This window comes from Elephas maximus, chromosome 21 (assembly GCF_024166365.1).
Source record: "Elephas maximus indicus isolate mEleMax1 chromosome 21, mEleMax1 primary haplotype, whole genome shotgun sequence".
In the NCBI taxonomy this organism is placed as follows: domain Eukaryota; kingdom Metazoa; phylum Chordata; class Mammalia; order Proboscidea; family Elephantidae; genus Elephas; species Elephas maximus.
Window position 1 is genome coordinate 68971226 of NC_064839.1, and position 18009 is coordinate 68989234.

At 40.4% G+C, this 18009-nt stretch overlaps 1 protein-coding gene across 1 annotated transcript in view; it reads left to right on the forward strand.

Moving 5' to 3' along the window:
* The window catches only part of GALNTL6 (polypeptide N-acetylgalactosaminyltransferase like 6), a 1356076-nt gene that overhangs the window by 1093882 nt on the left and 244185 nt on the right, over positions 1-18009 (forward strand). The window contains exon 6 of the mRNA XM_049864011.1: positions 14982-15167. Coding sequence (XP_049719968.1) covers positions 14982-15167 — 186 coding nt within the window. The remainder of the gene's footprint in view (positions 1-14981; positions 15168-18009) is intronic.

The following is an 18009-nucleotide window of genomic DNA, read 5'->3' on the forward strand; positions in this document are numbered from 1 at the left end:
AATTTGCTAACCTTTCTAAGCCCCATTTATAAATCAGGGTTATTTTCCTCGTCTGGAAAATGAAGATTAAATGAACTCATACATGAATATAGCTGAGAACAGTGTCTGACAACATCGTAAGCACTCAATAAATACTAAACCCAGTACTAAACAACATTATTATTATATCCATGTATTAATTTGTCATATTTTGCAGCTTATTTTATTGGTTATTTTCATTCAAGTGTATGAGACAAGTTTTTGTCCTCCTAATGTTTCCTTTTTTAAATTTTAAACCAACACAGTATCTTATACAGTGCCTTTTTTTTTTCATCCTTTAGTACCATTATCAAGAATTGAAGCAATTCCTTGAGAGGACATATCTTTAGTAGGTCAGTTTTCCTCAACAAGGGCAGACAACCCATTTCCCTCATGCTTCCTTCCATAATGCAGTACAAGAATTTTGTTAAGAACTGGGAGTTTCGGTAGCCTTGGGAACAGACCTAATTCCCAGCTATTTAATTTCATTTCAGTCTAATCTAAATTGGAATTTTGACATAGCATTTTTCTCACATTCATTGTTTAGAGGAATTCTTTCCAATTTGTCTTTATTTATTGTAGAGTCAAGCCAAAACCCAGAGGTCTTTATGGTTGTTTTGGCAGTTATTGGTGACATTTTTCAATCACTCACGCACATGCTAATTTGAGATCAAGGTACCCATAACTCTACCCACATAGCCCTCCCACGCAGTAATTGGAGTAGATGCCTCTGAGGAAACCTTTTTTCCCAAAGAAGAAAAACAAAACGGCCTTTAGTGAGCATAAATCAGATTGAGATTTTTTTTCAACTGGGTAGAAGTACAGAACTGAAAGTACTTTCAGGAGAAGCAGAGATTTTATTGCTCCCATTTGCTATTGGTGCAGGTAAATGCCATTTTAGAGTTTTTTTGTTTTTTTTTTTTCTTTTTGGTCCCGCCTGCACTTTATGCTTTTCCACTAGGTAAAGATCAGTTTCCCCTTTTCTCAGGGCCCCTGGCTTTGGTTTCCCATCACTTTGAATTTTTTAAAAGTTGCCCTAAATCAATTTATAAATCCCTTAGGTTCAGAAGTGAATTCTATGTAACTTGCTGATACATGCAGCTTTCGGATTCACTGGTGGGCTGTGACTTTGCCTTGTTAGTAGCTTCCTTGATGTGGCTCACATTGCCTAGTAATTGTTTAGGCCCAGAGTTTTCATTTCTCATCCTGATTTTGTCTTAAGAAAACAAGTAACAGGAAATCATTAGTTATTTTTATGGGAGAAATTTACTCTTAGTTTCAGTTCTTAGAGACGGTCATTAAGAGTCAAGCCTGCTCACAAAAGGCTATTTAATCCTTGTGTGCAGTTACAAATAAATCACTAATTAACAGTAGCATTAACCCTAGAATACAAAAAAAAAACAGGGTAAGAATCACATAAAGTAGTGCCCAGCAAAATACATTAATATGGTGTTGAAGTAGCTAGGGAATTGTGAAATTTATATGGAACTTTTACCTTTTGAAGGACATTAGAGGGTAAACACACAAATACACAGGTTCTTTTGATGTGTTTTTCTTTGTTAAGCTTTTTTGTTCTTTTTTAAGTAGTTGCCTCTTACATCTCAAGACAAATTATCTTGTAAAATGTGCATTTTTGGCAGCTTGGAGATTAAGGGAACCATTGAGAGATAAGGAATGAGTTTTCTTGGAAGAATGGGAAGAAGATATTTAAAGGCTACATTGGCAAATGTGGGGGGGGGGATTAATTAACTACCATAATGAAGCCCTGATATAACTGATAGTGAAGAAAGAAGGCTAGGATCGGGCAGAGGCCTCCCTCTTCGGTCGTTAGATGAGCCTGCAGATGCAACGCAGCGAAGGGATGGGGGGGTGTGCAGAGAGGAATTGGCACAGATGTGCAGAAACCGGATGTTCTTACTGCCATAAGCACATGAAGTATTTAAGCTGGAGACAAGCACGTTTTCAAATAAGGTGTTCTTGGCTCATTTTCACTGCAGTGGAAGGAAAGGAACAAGTCCTTCAAGCTTTGCCTTACGAGTTTAGTCCTGAAGCTTTGGTACCTGTGTTATTTTCTTATTTTGATCATTGATATATTCTACATTGAAAGTAGTTGTCATTGTCAGTATTCAGACTCCTCTTTCTTTATAGGATACTTGGTATTTAGTGGTTTAGGAAGAGTCACTTTTGTAAAACTACTTCTTGTAATAGTAATTCTCAAGACCTTTGTGAGACTTTTCCTCCACCTTCAGACAAAATGCTGTACGTCTAAATATTATAAAGAGAATCACAAGGATTTTTAAAACGAATGGCTGGACAGAAGGGGTGATCTAGATAATCATAGAGATTTGTTCTCCTGTGTCAACATTGAAGCCCTGGTGGCAAAGTGGCTAAGAGCTATGGCTGCTGATGAAAAGGTCAGCAGTTCGAACCCACCAGCCGCTCCTTGGTGAATTCAACAGGAGGTATTGTGGTCTATACTGGAATCCCTAGGTGGTGAAAATAGTTAATGTGCTTGCTGCTAACAGAAAAGTTGGAGTTCAAGTCCAGCCAGAGGTACCTTAGAAGAAATTCCTGGCAAATCAGCCATTGAAAACCCTAAAGAGCATAGTTCTACACTGACACACATAAGATTGCCATGAACTGGAATTGACTTGGCAACAACTGGTTCACTGGCAGTCTAGATTAAGACTTAATATTCTATTTCTTTTGTGTTACTCTGAAAATGTTACACATTTAAAGCTATTCTGAAAAATGTGTGATTCAATTGTTCTTTAAGCAAAAGATGAGATGGAGGGGTAAGGAATCTACCTAGTGTCCAGGCTCACCTGACCTCCAGGAGAATACCTCACCCTGAAATAGATCCCATCCCATTCCTATTTTCTATGTGGGAATATAGGGCCCAAGGAACTGATTATGGGAAAATACCAGAATTTTACAGGCAAGCATAGTTCAATTATTTCTCACTATGAAATATTTGGGTGAGGACAGGGATATTTTCATACCCTAAAATAATTTAACTGGGGGCAAAAATAGTAAGAAAGAAGTGAGCCAGTAAGTGGAGCTCAGATGAGCCAGAGCTAGGCTGTGCCTCAGGTATGAAATGGATAGTCTAGCAGGTGGAATTACACAACATCTGTTTCCCTAGATTTCTCTCCATGCCCTAGTCAGAAGAGCCTCCAAAACTTTCATGGACAGTTTAGTCCTTGTGGCCTTCCCTCATCTCTAAATAACTATGAAGAACCTGAAATTTTACCCTACTTACAAGTTAACAACGTGGCCTGCCACTGTTTAATGGATGCTGACAGAGACATGAGATTCTAGGGTCCAAGACGATGGACTTTATTATTCATATCATAGTAAGCAACATGTGGATCAGGATATCTGTGTCAGCTCTTTTTGCCCCATGACCCATGGAGCAATGCAGATATGTCCGGATGGGCGGCTGTACAAGTAGTAGGTTGTATTAAAAGAGAGGAAACTTGAGCTTAAATCTTTCATAACAGTCAGAAGCATGACTGCTCTCTGCTCCAGAGGAAGACACTATCTCTACTTTGCAAGGCTGTAAATAAACCTGCCCTTTGTTTCAGAGGAAGACAGTATCTCTGTCTTCCACAGCTGTTCCCTACATAAACATCCTTGAAAAGACAGCTCAGAACAAAGGGTGATCATAGCCTTACTCACAAGACCAATGCAGAAATGCAAAATACCCATGAAGAATGGTGTCCCAATTCTTTCCTCCCATGATTGAATCAAGGTATCCCATAGGAAAAATTTCAAATTATGTCCACAACTGGGACTTGGTGATATGCACAGTATGGGGCAGACTTAAGGGTCCACATGGGGGAGCCAGTCTATAGAGTGAGTTAGAGATCACCAAGCTCTCTACTCCAAAGACAGGGGGTTAGGATGATGGTTTCAGTTAGAGACATGTTGAAGTATGTAGAGACGTTCTAATGGAGATGGCCAATTGGTAATTAGTTACATGGGCCAGAAAGCTCTTGAACCAGTGTAAACCAGACCTGCATAGCAGCTGTGATTTCTAGTACAATGGGCATCTGTGCATAGTCAACCCATACCCAGATTCCTCTCCTGCTAAAGCACCTCTGTGATTTAAAGATGAGAAGGCTGCATTTACACCCATGAAGACTCATGTAACTGTTGTAAAAGTCTACTCAAAGGAGTTGAACATATAAAGGCAATATTCGCTACCACATAGAGGGAAAAAATGGCAGCAGACATACAAAAGCATACGGTAAAAAAGCTCCAGTTAGTGGTACCAATAACTGTGAAAGATCTGAATTTTTACCTTACTTGGAAGCTAAGGTGTTAACTTATCACAATTTCATGGGTGCTGATAGAAGACAGGAGACTCCTGGGTCAGAGACAAAAGACTTCATTATGCATGGCATAGTAGACAGCATGAGATTTACATTCACACCAGTTCCCCAAGCTGCCCAATCCTTTAGGGATGATGCAGGTGGGCCTAGATGGATGTTCACCATGCAGTGGATTTGTGCCACAGCCAAGGAACCCTAAATTTAGGAAACCCCAATCTTTTATAAGGGATTGCAAACAAACCTGCCCAATCTTTACCCAGAGAGAGACACCTTTATTATACCAAACAGCATATAAACCTGTCCTCTGCTCCATGAGATGCCACCTGTATCTTCCAAGTCCTTTTATTATACAAACATCCTTGAAAAGATAGCCAAGAACAAAAAGCTATCAGTGAGCCTGTTCACAAGGCATGTAGAAATGCAAGAGACCCAAGGAGAATTGTCCCCCAAGAGGTAGTGGCAGGTAAAGTGGAATTCTATGTCCATAGGACACCAGTGGTGGAAGACAGTTCCGCACCCCTGCATAGGCAAGCTGCACTGAGTGTCAGGAACACATGCTGGTCACAAAGTGAAAAATGAAATCAACAATGGTGTGATCACCCACACACATCAGAAGAAGAATTGTAAGCAATGGAGAAGAGGAGCCTTAGAATTCCTGGAAATGTCTCTAATTATATGCGAGACACATATTGCCTTAGGGCCTCCACTAGAGACAAAAGTGAGGTCCGGCCAAATGACTATTAATCAAACAATTGCAGAGATTAACTGGAAAGTGATTTCATTGAGGATCAACAAAATGATGAGGCCTGGCAAGCATTCAAATTACATTATCAGGTTTTTTGTTTCAAATCTTTCTAGTTGCTATATGAAGAACAGGTTGAACAGATGCATGGAGCCCATGTAGAAACTCTTGGCAGTAGTCCAGAATAAATATGATAGTAGCATTGACTAGGCGACAGGAGAGAAAAGTGGACAGATTCAAGAGATACTCTGGCAGTAGACACAACACGGGTGTGGGAGCTAGAAGATAATTCTAGGATAACCTCTAAGTTTCTCGCTTAAGCAGCTGAATGGACAGTAGGTTCACTTACTGAGTTTTAGAAGTTAGGATGATGGTTTCAGTCACAGACATGTTGAAGTATACAGAGATGTCCTAATGGAGTTGGCCAATTGGCAGTTAGTTCTGTGGGCCAGGAACTCAAGAGAAAGTTAATGAGCTAACATATGTAAAGTACATAAAACAAGGCCTGGTACACGGTTAGTGCTCAAAATGATTCAAGTGAGAAAGGAGAAATCTAGAGAATGAAAGAACTAGGCTGCAGACACAAACGTGAAAGTAATTGTCACTCACAAGCTGAAGGCTTAGGAGTGCATGAAAACTCCCAAGGAAAGTTTGCTGCAAAAGGAGTGAAGATCACCTGGGTCAGAGGTCTGGGAACTGTTGACATTAATAATCTTATAGAAAAAGAGGAAATAGCCAGGGAAGTGAGAATATATGCCCACTAAGTGTGGGAGGAAAATGAGGAGATTGCCATGTCATGGAAGTTAAGGCATAGAAGAGGTTCTAAAAGAACAGATTTTGGAACTGTTTTGAAAGCTAGTGAGAAGTTAAGCAAAGTAAGTAATTACGAGGTTTAGAAACACAAAAGTCACTGGTGACCAAGTTTGACAAAGTTCAGGGGAGTGAAAGAAAAAGCAATTTTGGAATTGGCTGAGGAATGAGTGGAGGTAGGAAAATAAAAATACCTCCCAACGCCCCTGCCAGCAGACCTCAACCAATGACTAATGGTAAATAAAAATGACTAATGGTAGTTGGTGTAAATTTTCTATAGCTCCCTCAACACTAGATCGAGATAATTCTGAAGCTTATATTTTACCCCGTATCCCAGAGTTCCCCCTCACAGGATTAAACTTCAGTGCCCCTGTGGTAACTGCCCCAATAGCACACCCTCCTTGGAGCCTTCCCTTTTCTGTGTATATCACTCCCCCACTTTCTTGAGGGAGTCGGTGGGTGGTGCAAACAGTTAACATGTTCAGCTGATAACTAAAAGATTGGAGGTTCAAGTTCCACCCAGCGGTGCTGTGGAAGAAAGGCCTGGCAATCTACTTCCCAAAAAATCAACCATTGAGAACCTTATGGAACATAGTTCCACCCTGACACATATGGAGTCCTCAAGAGTCAGAGTCAACTCAATGGCGACTGGTTGGTTGGTGGATGTTTTCCTGAACACCTTCCAAATAAACTACTTGCCCTTGAACCCGAGTTTTGGAGCCTACCTCTAGGAGAACCAACACTAAGATATTAAGAGTTATACGAAACCTGCCATTTAACTCTTAGACATTTTTTTAATTACTAAGTATTTACTGATTGCTGATACCTGACAGACATGACTTCACTTGATTCCCAAACTTAAGAGAAAACAGTACTGTCTTCACCCACACATAAGGAAACTAAGTCTCAGAAATGCAAAGTAACCTGCTTTCACTGCCTGGCTGGTAAATTAGTCACCGCAGTGGCATTTAAATGCAGATCTTTCTACTCAAAACAACTATGGACTTTCTACTACATCATTCTATAAAAACCCCGTGCTGTCCAGTGGAGACAGGAAAAAAAAAAATTTTTTTTAATTGCTCTAAAAACAAAAGCTTTGCTCAACATGTTTTCAGAAGTATATATTTATCTTATCCTATAGATAAGGACTCTTTAGAAAAACATAATCATGACACCATTATTACACCTAAAAAATTAACGATAGTCCCTTAAATTGTCAAATATCCAGTCATTTACAAGTTTCCAATTATCTCACAAATGTCCTAATTTTTTTTTTTAACTGTGTCTATGTCCTTCAGCCAAACACCACCAGGAACACGCCTGTAATTAAGCAAGTTGAGTATCACCGGGGAGCCACTGGACAGCTCAGTAAGAGAGTGTTAGAAAACAACTGTAACTGGATTTGGACTTGATTGGGTAATGCGGAGAAGGGCCTAATGAAGTGGAGACTTGCTTTAAGTTGGGTGCTGTCTGAAAGTGGGGACAATTCTATGATCGAATGCCTCAGTAAATCTTATCAATAGGGAGGGCAGATTAGAGTGGAGATCAATGGAGATGTAACTAGTAAAAAGAAAAGAAAAAGGGCAGTCCCTCATTTTGGCCGTGAGAGGGCATGTTTGGTATTTCGTGGGTTTCACGGTGATATTATTTTTATCTCACTTTGTCCTGGTCCCAGAGTACCTTTGTCTGCTACCCATATTCTGTGAGATGGTTAAGTCGGAAGGGAGAACGACATGGCCCAGCTGTGAACATCAGGCCAGTTCCGGGGTCTTCGGGGACTTCTTTTTCTCTTTCGCCGCTGTTTGTTTGAATCAGGATCTATAGTAGGTCCTCTGACTGTGACTGAAAATTGTCAATTCCAGAAATTTTTTTAAGTGTTTTTTTATCTTTAGGATTCTCCTTCCATTTCTTTTTTCCTTCCCCCCTTGTATCTCTGTTGAAAAAATCAAGTAGTTCGCTGCAGGGTTTCCTATAGTTTGAATTTTGCTGATTGTATTTCTGATATATCATTTAACATATTCTTTTATCCTTTTATTTTCTATAAATTGGTAATTAGATCTCAAGGCATGATCAAATTTAGATCTGGTGCTTTTGGTAAGACTACTTCATAGGTGGTGGTGTGTTTTCTCATCAGGAGGCATGGAATATCTGATCCCCCCCCCTCCCGCCCCTTTGTGTTGGTAGCAGCCTGTGATGGCTAAATCCCTTAGTTCATTAAAACAAAAAACCAAACCATTGCCACCAAGTGGTTTCGCACTCACAGCGAGCTTATAGTACAGAGTAGAACAGCGTCATAGAGTTTCCAAAGCTGTGTATCTCCCCGGAAGCAGACTTCCACATCTTCCTCCCTCGGGCTGGCTGGTGGGTTCACTGCGACCTTTCAGTTAGCAGCCTAGCGCTTAACCAGCGCGCCACCAAGCGCCTCAATTAGTTCATTCAAAAAAAAAAAAAAAAAAAACAAACCCGTTGCCCTGGAATCCATTCTGACTCATAGCACCCTACAGGACAGAGTAGACCTGCCCCATAGAGTTTCCAAGGAGCGCCTGGTGGATTGGAACAGCCAACCTTTTGATTAGCAGCTGTAGCTCTTTAACTGGGCCACCAGGGTTTCCAAAATGATACCATTCTATCGTTTCTTCTTATATTAGCTGCATACAATGTATGTATTTATTTAAGTCTAGTGTCCACAGCTGTGAAAACCCTGGTGGCATAGTGGTTAAGTGCTACAGCTGCTAACCAAAAAGTTGGCTGTTCCAGTCCACCAGGCGCTCCTTGGAAACTCTATGGGGCAGTTCTACTCTATCCTATAGGGTCGCTCTGAGTCTGTATCGACTGGAACAGCAACAGATTTGTTTTTTTGGTTTTTGGTTTTTTTCTCCCCAACTGTTTCCCAAATGACTAAAGATGCCTTGCATATTAAAAGAACAGAAAATAGAGACACAACCCAGCTGAAATCAGTTGAATATGGTTTCAGCAACTCTGTTACTTTCTTGGTTGATTTTTTTGTGCTCAGAGATGAGTGTGAAATGTCTGCATTTGAATGCTATCAAAAGGAGCAGATTTAATGAGGTCAACCAGGACACAAGAGACTGACAGTTTTCCGGAACTCAGCTAGAGAAATCCATATGTTTTTGTTTGTAAATACAGAAAAAAAATCTTCTCCACAGGTCCTGTTAAGCTGTTATCCTTAACATTCTCCATTTTGGGTCAAAATATACTCATGACATATACCAAGCAGTTTAAGACATAGAAAAATATCTCACATTCTCTAATTGTAAGGTACCCCTCCTCGCTTTGTTAAAAACCTCAGATTACCCAGAATGCTCAGAGCTGCAGTTAATGGTATATTCTGTCGCACATGGATTCATGAGAAAAGTTTAAAACATGTATGGGTATGTGCATTTATAATCCATTACATTTCCAAACTCATAATTAGGTATCAGCCATATTCTCTATAATCTTAAGATCATGTGTTACTAGATTCTACCAACATGAAAATATACACATCACAGGAATTTCACCTCCATGGGTGTTTTCTAAAATACATAAATCCGTATCTCCAGGTCCACAGTGTCCCCGGCCTCTCCTGCTCTCCCCTTGAAATGCGAATTAGAGAATTTAAAGGAGATGGGGAAACCCTGGTGGCACAGTGGTTAAGTGCCACAGCTGCTAACCAGAGGGTCAGCAGTTGGAATCCGCCAGGCACTCCTTGGAAACTCTATGGGGCAGTTCTACTCTGTCCTATAGGGTTGCTATGAGTCGGAATCAACTCAAGGGCATTGGGTTTTTACTGGGTAAAGGAGATGGAAGGAACTGGGCATAAATTGCTGGGCCTCAGTAGTGGGGTGCGGAGCCTGGGACAGCTGTTGGACTGGCCCAGGGCGACTCCTCTACCTGGGAAACGCTGGCCAGGCTCTAGAATTATCCTGCTTGCCCCCTTGCGAATAATGCCTCAAAAGTGAACCAGAAAACTTTCCAAACTCTGCCACTGTATTTGTCTGACATAATAAGCAGAGCTTATTGAGCAGACTTAAATCTCTGATGAACTTGCAGTGCTTCAAAGGCATTATTTTAACATCAGTGACATCTTATAGTCAGCAAACTGCAGGAGATTCCACAGATGCTGTACTGACCAAAGGAAATATCCTGGAGTTTGCTTTGCGACTAAACCTCTGATATGTGTTAGCTTTATTTGGATTTGACTTTTACTTTCAAAACCAAGACACAACCAAAAAGAAAAAAATATATATATATATATACACACACATACCATTAGGATGCTTTTTAGAAAAAACTAAGTACTTGATAGGACTATATTTACACCGTTAAGTAAAGCCTCACAAGGGAAATCGTAGAATCGTAGAACTAGAAGGAATATTAGATATCAAGCAGTCGCACCCCTTCACCTTAAAAAAAAAAAAAAAGACTGCTGCTGTTGAGTCAGTTCTAACTCATGTCAACCCCATGTGTTGCAGAGTAGAACTGCGCTCCACAGGATTTTCAGTGACTGTAATCTTACGGAAGTAGATCACTAGGCCATTCTTCTGAGGTGTCTCTGGGTGGATTCAAACTGCCAACCTTACAGTTAGCAGCCTAGAGCAAGATGTTTGTGCCACCTAGTGGCCGCCTTTGCCTCACAGCTGAGAAAAATAAAGTTGATTGGAGCTTTGCCCAAAGCCACGCAGCCAGTCGGCAATAGCAAGACAAGGACCCCTGTTCCGGGCTCTTTTGACCATGGAAATCATTGTAGGAACATTTTTTAGAGCAGTTGCTACCCTAAACGCTAAATTCACTAATGAATGGTATGTTTTTCATATAAGTTTAGGAGCATAAATAAAATCTCTGGGAAAAGAGGAAAGTACATTCCAGAAAACTGCTGAATTTAATACTCTGACTAGCATGATACCGAAATTTCACCTGAGTACAACTTTTTATTATTTGTCGCAAAGGGATAAAATAAACAGTGGTAAAAACGGTCATTTTTAAAGTTGTGTTCATTCTTCCAAGTCGTTGGGGTACCACTCGGTGGATTTTAGCAGTAGATAGCCACTTAGAGGGAGCCCTAGTGACACAGTGGTTAAGCACTCAGCAGCTAGCTGAAAGGTCAGTGGTTCAAACCCACCAGCCACTCAGAGAGAGAAGGATATACTTCCGTAAAGATTACAGCCTTAGAAAACTTATGGGGCAGTTCCACTCTGTCCTGTAGGTTTCCTATGAGTCAGAATTGACTTGATGGCAACAGGTTTCTCCACCTGTAGTCTAGGCTACTCACCTCAAAAAAAAAAAAAAAAAAAAAAGTAATAGTTCTACAAATACCTAAAAAAAAAAAAGAGTTACTAAAAAAAAAAAAAATCTGTTATACAAAATTCCATAAATTCTGTTAATATAATTTAAAATTTAACAAGTTCAAAAGTGACCTTCAAAGATTCCTGGCTTGAGTTAAAACAATGTAAAATCATGTTTAAATCTTTTTAATAATATTTTAGAAATGAAACAAAAAAATATTTAAAAATTGATCATACAAAAGAATTGCACAATGTTTTTAGTTTAAACCATCTCCACCATCACCCGTAGCTCTTTTGTGTGTGAGTCCAGTTTGCTAATTAGCCTGCTGATGCCTGCCTTCCTTGTGAGTTGTAGGTAATTAGATGCTACAACTGAACCACTAAGAGAATGGTCCCCTCACAAAGGCAGTCAAACAGATCATTGTTCCCAGGCAAAGCAACCTAATTATCACCGCAAAGTCCAACCCAGAGGAGTTGATCCGAACATCCAGTGGGACTTTCTCTGGGGTCAAACCCTTATGCTTAGTGAATTCACACTGTAAATCCCCTTACTACATTAAAGTGGGCTTTGACATGAGAAAAATACAAATCAGATGTGGATAAAGGAAGGCTGTATACAGAAATCGATACGGGTCGGAATCAACTCGAAGACAACAGGTATATAGAAATAGTTACCACTGAGTTCCTGAGAATTTCCTATAAATTAAATATTTTCCTACAAATGAAAGAACTTCCTGTAAATTAAAATAAAGTCTAAATCCAGAGTTGGGACAATTACCCGGTAGGGGACGCAACAGCCCTTTGATTCTCACTTTAGAACAGCTGTGAAATGACTGTCTTCTAGAGCTACTTCCTTCTATGGAGCTCTAGAGAATGGCTCCTTCTCTCCCCTAAGAGAGGCCCCTTTAGTCCTTGGGGGTCAGGGAGGAAAGATACAGGTGTCCTGGCAGCCATGATGGTACTTGGAGTTGTGCATCTGACAAAGGAACAATGCAATTTAAAGGGGGGCAGGGGGAGAAACTTTTTGTGGGTTTAACAAATATCTGTGATCTATTTTCAATCATAACGACTGTTGCAACACTGTTTCCATAAGACCATACCGTCTGTGGTCCAAACAACCGATTTACAAATAAACTTCTGTTTGTAATTTAGGGATAGATACAGAAAGATTCCAATGCCTAATAAATTACAGTTGTCTCAGGTGCTGTCGAGTCAATTTTAACTCAGAACGACCCCACGTGACAGAGTAGAACTGCCCCATAGGGTTTTCTAGGCTGTCATCTCTATGGGAACAGATGGCCAGGTCTTTCTCCCACAGAGCCGCTGGGTGGGTTCCAGCCACCAACGTTTCCAGTAGCAGCCAAACACTTAACCATTGTACTACCAGGGCTCCTAAAAAATTATAGTAGTGATGTTATACTACTGTATTACTAACAAGTTTATTACTGTAACCAAATATTACTGTGGGAAGTCCTGATGGAACACAGACCTTTCAAAACTGACACATGGGTCCTGGTTACCTGTATCAATCACATCACTTAGACAGTCATTGCCTTGGACTGTGTGACTGTATCACAGTTTCCATCTTTATTTCCTGAATAAGGGAGTAAAGTGTCAGTCTTACACATGATGCTATGCTGTGTAGTCTTTTGGAATCTCTCTTTGCTGTTTGCACACAGGGCACACTCAATGAGTACCTCTGAAGCCAATAATTGGAGACCCCGATGAGTCTTGTACTTACGAGGAGAGGCAGTATTATTATTTGAAAAAAAAAAAAAATGCCTTTAAGTGATAAGGTTACATAGTTAAAAATACAGAACTTTCTGTTTCTTGGTGAGATCTTGATAGTTCGTCATCGTATACTTATTGCAAACTAAAAAAAAAAAGCTTTGGCAAGCAGTAAGCTAATATAGATAAACAACTAGCAGTATCACAGTTTTTCAATCAAGAGGCTCTCTCTTTGCTTTCAAACATATGAGCTGTGCAGAGGGCCTGCCCCCTGCTCCTCCCCGCTTTGTTCCTTCCTTCCGGCCACGCCAGCCTCCTGCGTCTTCCCCCACTCACCGGCATCCTTCTGCTTAGACCATTGTACCCGCTCCTCCCACTTCTGGAACACTCTTTCCCAAAATATCCGTTATCCTCCTCTGCTTTTTACCTTTAGAATATTTATCACTTTTAAAATATGCTGTAGTTTATTATCATTCTTAATGTTTGTCTCCCTCTCCCACCCAAAAACAAAACAAAACTCTGCATTTACCTAGAACAGTTTATGGCACCTAGAACAGGCGGAATAAATGTTTGGTGAATGACTGAACACTATCAAAGAAGTCTAACCAGAGCCTAACTCAAAGCTGGCCCCTTGACCTATCTCTAAAAGGATAACAAATCTCACAAATTCCCTCTTTTTTATAGTTGAGGAAATTCAGGCTGAGAGAGTTTGCATGACCAGCCTGCAAACATCACTGTCACGGACCTCCCAACCAGGTCTGTTCAGACTCCAAAGTCTGTAATCTTTCTTTCTGTAGTTGAATTTACAAATCTCTGTTAGTTACAGGAAGAACAAAAGAGAGGGGAACATATTTTGAGTTAAAACACTTGTGAAATATCCCACCTAAGTTTTTTTTATAATGACAATTAGGAAGCTAAGTATTTTCAATTGACCAATCTATAAAACATAGTTATGGAGTAACTGAGAGGAAAAATAAAGATTTAAAAAAAAAAAAAAAAACTGCTAGAAGAAATAAGAATAAGAGAAACCCCAATCCAGAGTCCTTCTGACATCTATTAAATTGGATAGTGGGGAAGGGATCACAAACCCTACAGGAATCCCTACTGCTACAGATCAGGGGAGGACACTTAACAAGTTATTGCCTTTGATTGCAGACATGCAGAGAAAGGTTGGAAAGTGAAAAATACCGGGTATACTGAATATTAAGGTTTCATTTCAGTGAATATTAGACAATACTTGCTAAAACTCCAGGAAAACCCTTGTAACGTCATAGACATGGGAGCATGAAAGCAAGGGATCAAAAATATATCAGTTCATATCCCACAGAAAACCACCAACCACACTTATTTGGCTAGGAAATATTTTTTATTTTTGTAAATAAGTTGTCCGATTGGATATTGTTTCCACTGTTTGTTTTTACTTAGCTACAAAAAAAATTAAAAAGTTTGTTTTCTAATTTTAAATAGCTAAGTTTAAAATTATGGCATATTATCTCAGCTGCTTTCCCTTTTCATATTTATTTTTAGCAGCAAGTCAGCCATCTTTCCACTTCAGATCAGGAGCCAGATGTTGAACTTGCATACCAGTTTGCTATCACCTTCTTGGGAGAAAAAAATCTGTTTGGTCCTTGCTGATTTGATTTTTTTTTTTTTTCCCTTGTAGTTTTCCACGCATTCTTTTCAACACAGTGAATACTAGGGGAAGCCTTGTTGGAAAGTGCCCTCTCTGTCTAGCCATGGGCTGGGGTGTTCATCTAACTGTGCCTGGCAGGAACTGGAGGGCGGATGCCCATCTTGGGAAATGCTGACAACATTGAACAGGTGGCCCCTGGCCAGCAGTTGCTGCAGGATAGAGCTCTGGTGTGTCAGTGGCTTCTCCTGTGTTCAAACGAAGGGCAGTGTTTGCACTTTGTGAAGCATTTTGAAAAGTATAAAGTATAAAATCCTCTAGGAATAAAATATTGATATCTGCCCTCTCCATGAGGGCATAAAAGCTCCTGGATAACTCTACAGGGACTAACGTTTTCCATTCTCTCCATGCATTCTCTACTTCCCTCCCAGAGCACTTGAAGGATAAGTTAGAAGACTATATGGCCCGATTTTCCAAAGTGAGGATTGTTCGCACCAAGAAAAGGGAAGGGCTCATCCGGACTCGACTCCTGGGAGCCTCGATGGCGAGAGGAGAAGTCCTGACGTTCCTGGACTCCCACTGTGAGGTTAACGTGAATTGGCTGCCTCCGCTCCTGAGTGAGTACACAGTGCTGCACCCGGCCTGGGGACCTGAAGGCCCTGCGCATTGCGCTCCATCCAGGGAGTCCAGGGTTTGTTCTGCCTAGTTTGCCATTAACAAAAATAGATACTGCTCTACAGTGTTTCGAGCGGGAACCTTGAGTTTTGTCTTAACCACTGCTGGAGGCAAATAGATAACTAGAAAACTGCCTTAAAATTAGCATGTTAGATAACACCAACTACAATCACTTAAAGTTTGAAAAGGTTTCATTTATCAGTTATGCTCACTGGATAATATTAAAAGAAAAAGTAAATCCCCAAATACTACTTATAACTTATAACTACAGTTAAAAAAAAAAAAAATACACACACAATTTCATCAGTTACTATTGGACTGTTGAGAAATGAGGGAAGAAAATTAGTCAGGCCCTGACATTTACTAGGAATATGATATAAGTTACTTTCTGTTATTCTTCTTCCCCACTTCTGCTACCAGCCTATACCCCTAAATGTATAACCAGCCATATTTACATAAAACCCCCTCAAAAACTCTTAACTGCTACACAGGTGGTAAGTCTTGAATGTTCACAATGTGGCTAAGAGGAAGGAAAAAAAAAAAAAAAAAAACCTGTCGCATCTCACTTGAACTGGTAGAAACACAAAAACTAAAAGTAACCCAAGCTAGAAAATATGCTGGCTCAGTTAAAGCTTCACTAGTTTTGTTTTTTATCTTACAATGAAGTGATATATAAAGTCCAGTAGTGGATAAAAAATATACTGTAAGCCTAAGGCGGGGGGGGGGGATGTGTTTCTAAAAAGCTTTTGGTGAGCACATATTCTAGTTCTTTCTATTTTTCCAGACTTCACTAAGTCAACGTTTATTGTAAATATATCCCCGGCCTTGGAGCTAAAGCCGGTAACAACCGCTTTCACAGTAGCTGCCTCAGAAAGAATGATTTGTTATCGACTTTTTACTGTGTAGGATTTCAACTGGAACCAGCAAGGCTCCATTAGCAAAAGATGTGGGGATAAAATCAATTGAAACTGTATAAGATTTAAAACAGGAAACAACCAGCAACTACGGCTCCCGTTACCCCCAGTCACCTGGTACACACCCCTACACAGCCGACTGCCCAGCCAGCCTCATCAAGGGGAATGTTTCAGTGCTCAAACATCCTGGAAGCTTTTAATTAAAAGTACCTTGTCCAAGGACATAGCAATTTAGAGTTTCATCAGCAAAGTGAGATTCCCTCAAACTGAATTTGACCTAGATGGTGTGGCATACTCAAGAAAGTCAGCAAAGGGTCTAATTTATTTATGAACCAAACCAGTCCCTAAATGCCAATTATCAAATCCCTGATTGTTCACTATGAATCTAAAAAAAAAAAAAAAAGATAGAAAAAGAAAAAAGACGTAATAGAGAAACCCACTTTTTCTCATTAAAGCATTTCATTTCCTGCAGGCCTGTTGGATAAGATATGATTCAATCTAAGAATCACCATCTTTTCTCGACACATCATCCAAAATGAAAAAAACAGGTGGAGTCACACAGTTTCTTGGTTCATTTTTCACCTTGGGATTATACCTGAATTTCAATTTCCCATTAAGGGTCTGTTTGTTTGATCCCTGGAAATTGAAATGTAGGCACAAGCCTTAGATGAAAAATTAGTCACGCTGCTTTCATCCTAAGCTAGTACAGCTGGATGAGAGCTGAGAGGAAATTTGAGGGGAAATTTGGCAGTTAATTTAATAGACTCATTCTCTTTGGGTCACCTTGGAACTCCTCGTTGGTCAAGGAACTTGTAATTCAACCTGTTTCTGAATTTGATTGAAGAAAGTCACTGAAATCGTGATACTAAACCCTCTGCAGAGGTGATAAAGGAAATATTTTGGACTCAGAAATGATGACCCCCTCTGTCAAAGTCGTCTACGAGGAAGCAACAGCTAGATAAAGATTAAAACCCATTTGAGGCTTGCCCAGGTGGAACGGGATGCTCGTAGAGTCCCTGATGGAGATTATCCTGAAATAGTCCCAGGTCTGTGTGTCTGCTAATTAGCTGAAATTAGATACCCCAGGCTCCCCGGGGCCTACTGGGGCCATCCTGTCTAAATCTGCAACCCCTTCCACACCCCAGCGTTCTGTATACCCCTCTGTTGTAGGTGGTGACCGCATGCAACAGAGCAGAACTTCCCCATCGGGTTTTCTTGGCTGTTAACCTTTATGGGACCAGATGGCGAGGTCTTTCTCCCAAGGAGCCGCTGGGTGGGTTCGAACTGCCAACCTTTTGGTTAGCAGCCAAGCACTTAACCATTTGCGCTTCCAGAGCACTGTTTGCATGCTGCTTACCCTGTTTTATTTTCATTCTGTCACATTTATCACTTAACATAGTATATAGGTCCCTGGGTGTCACAAACGGTGAAGCAGGGTAAGCATTTGGCTGCTAACCGAAAAGTTAGTGATTTGAACACACCTAGACGTGCCTCAGAAGAAAGGCCTGGAAATCTCCTTCCAAAAGGTCACAGCCTTGAAAACTCTATGAGAGGCAGTTCTACTCTGCACCACATGGGGTCACCATGAGTCAGAATCAATTTGATGGCAACTGGTCTTTTAGCATACTATATAATTTAGTTATTTATTATGTCTATTGATTTTCTTTGTTTCATCCCTAAAGACAGGGATCTTATGTGATTTTTGGCAGTGGTTGAGAGGTAGGGCGTGCTATGGCTGCTAACCAAGAAAAGGTCAGCAAATCAAAACCACCAGCCACTCCTTGGAAACCCTGTGTGGCAGTTCTCCTCTGTCCTATAGGGTCGACATGAGTCGGAATTGACCCAACAGCAACAGGTTTGCTTTTTTCAT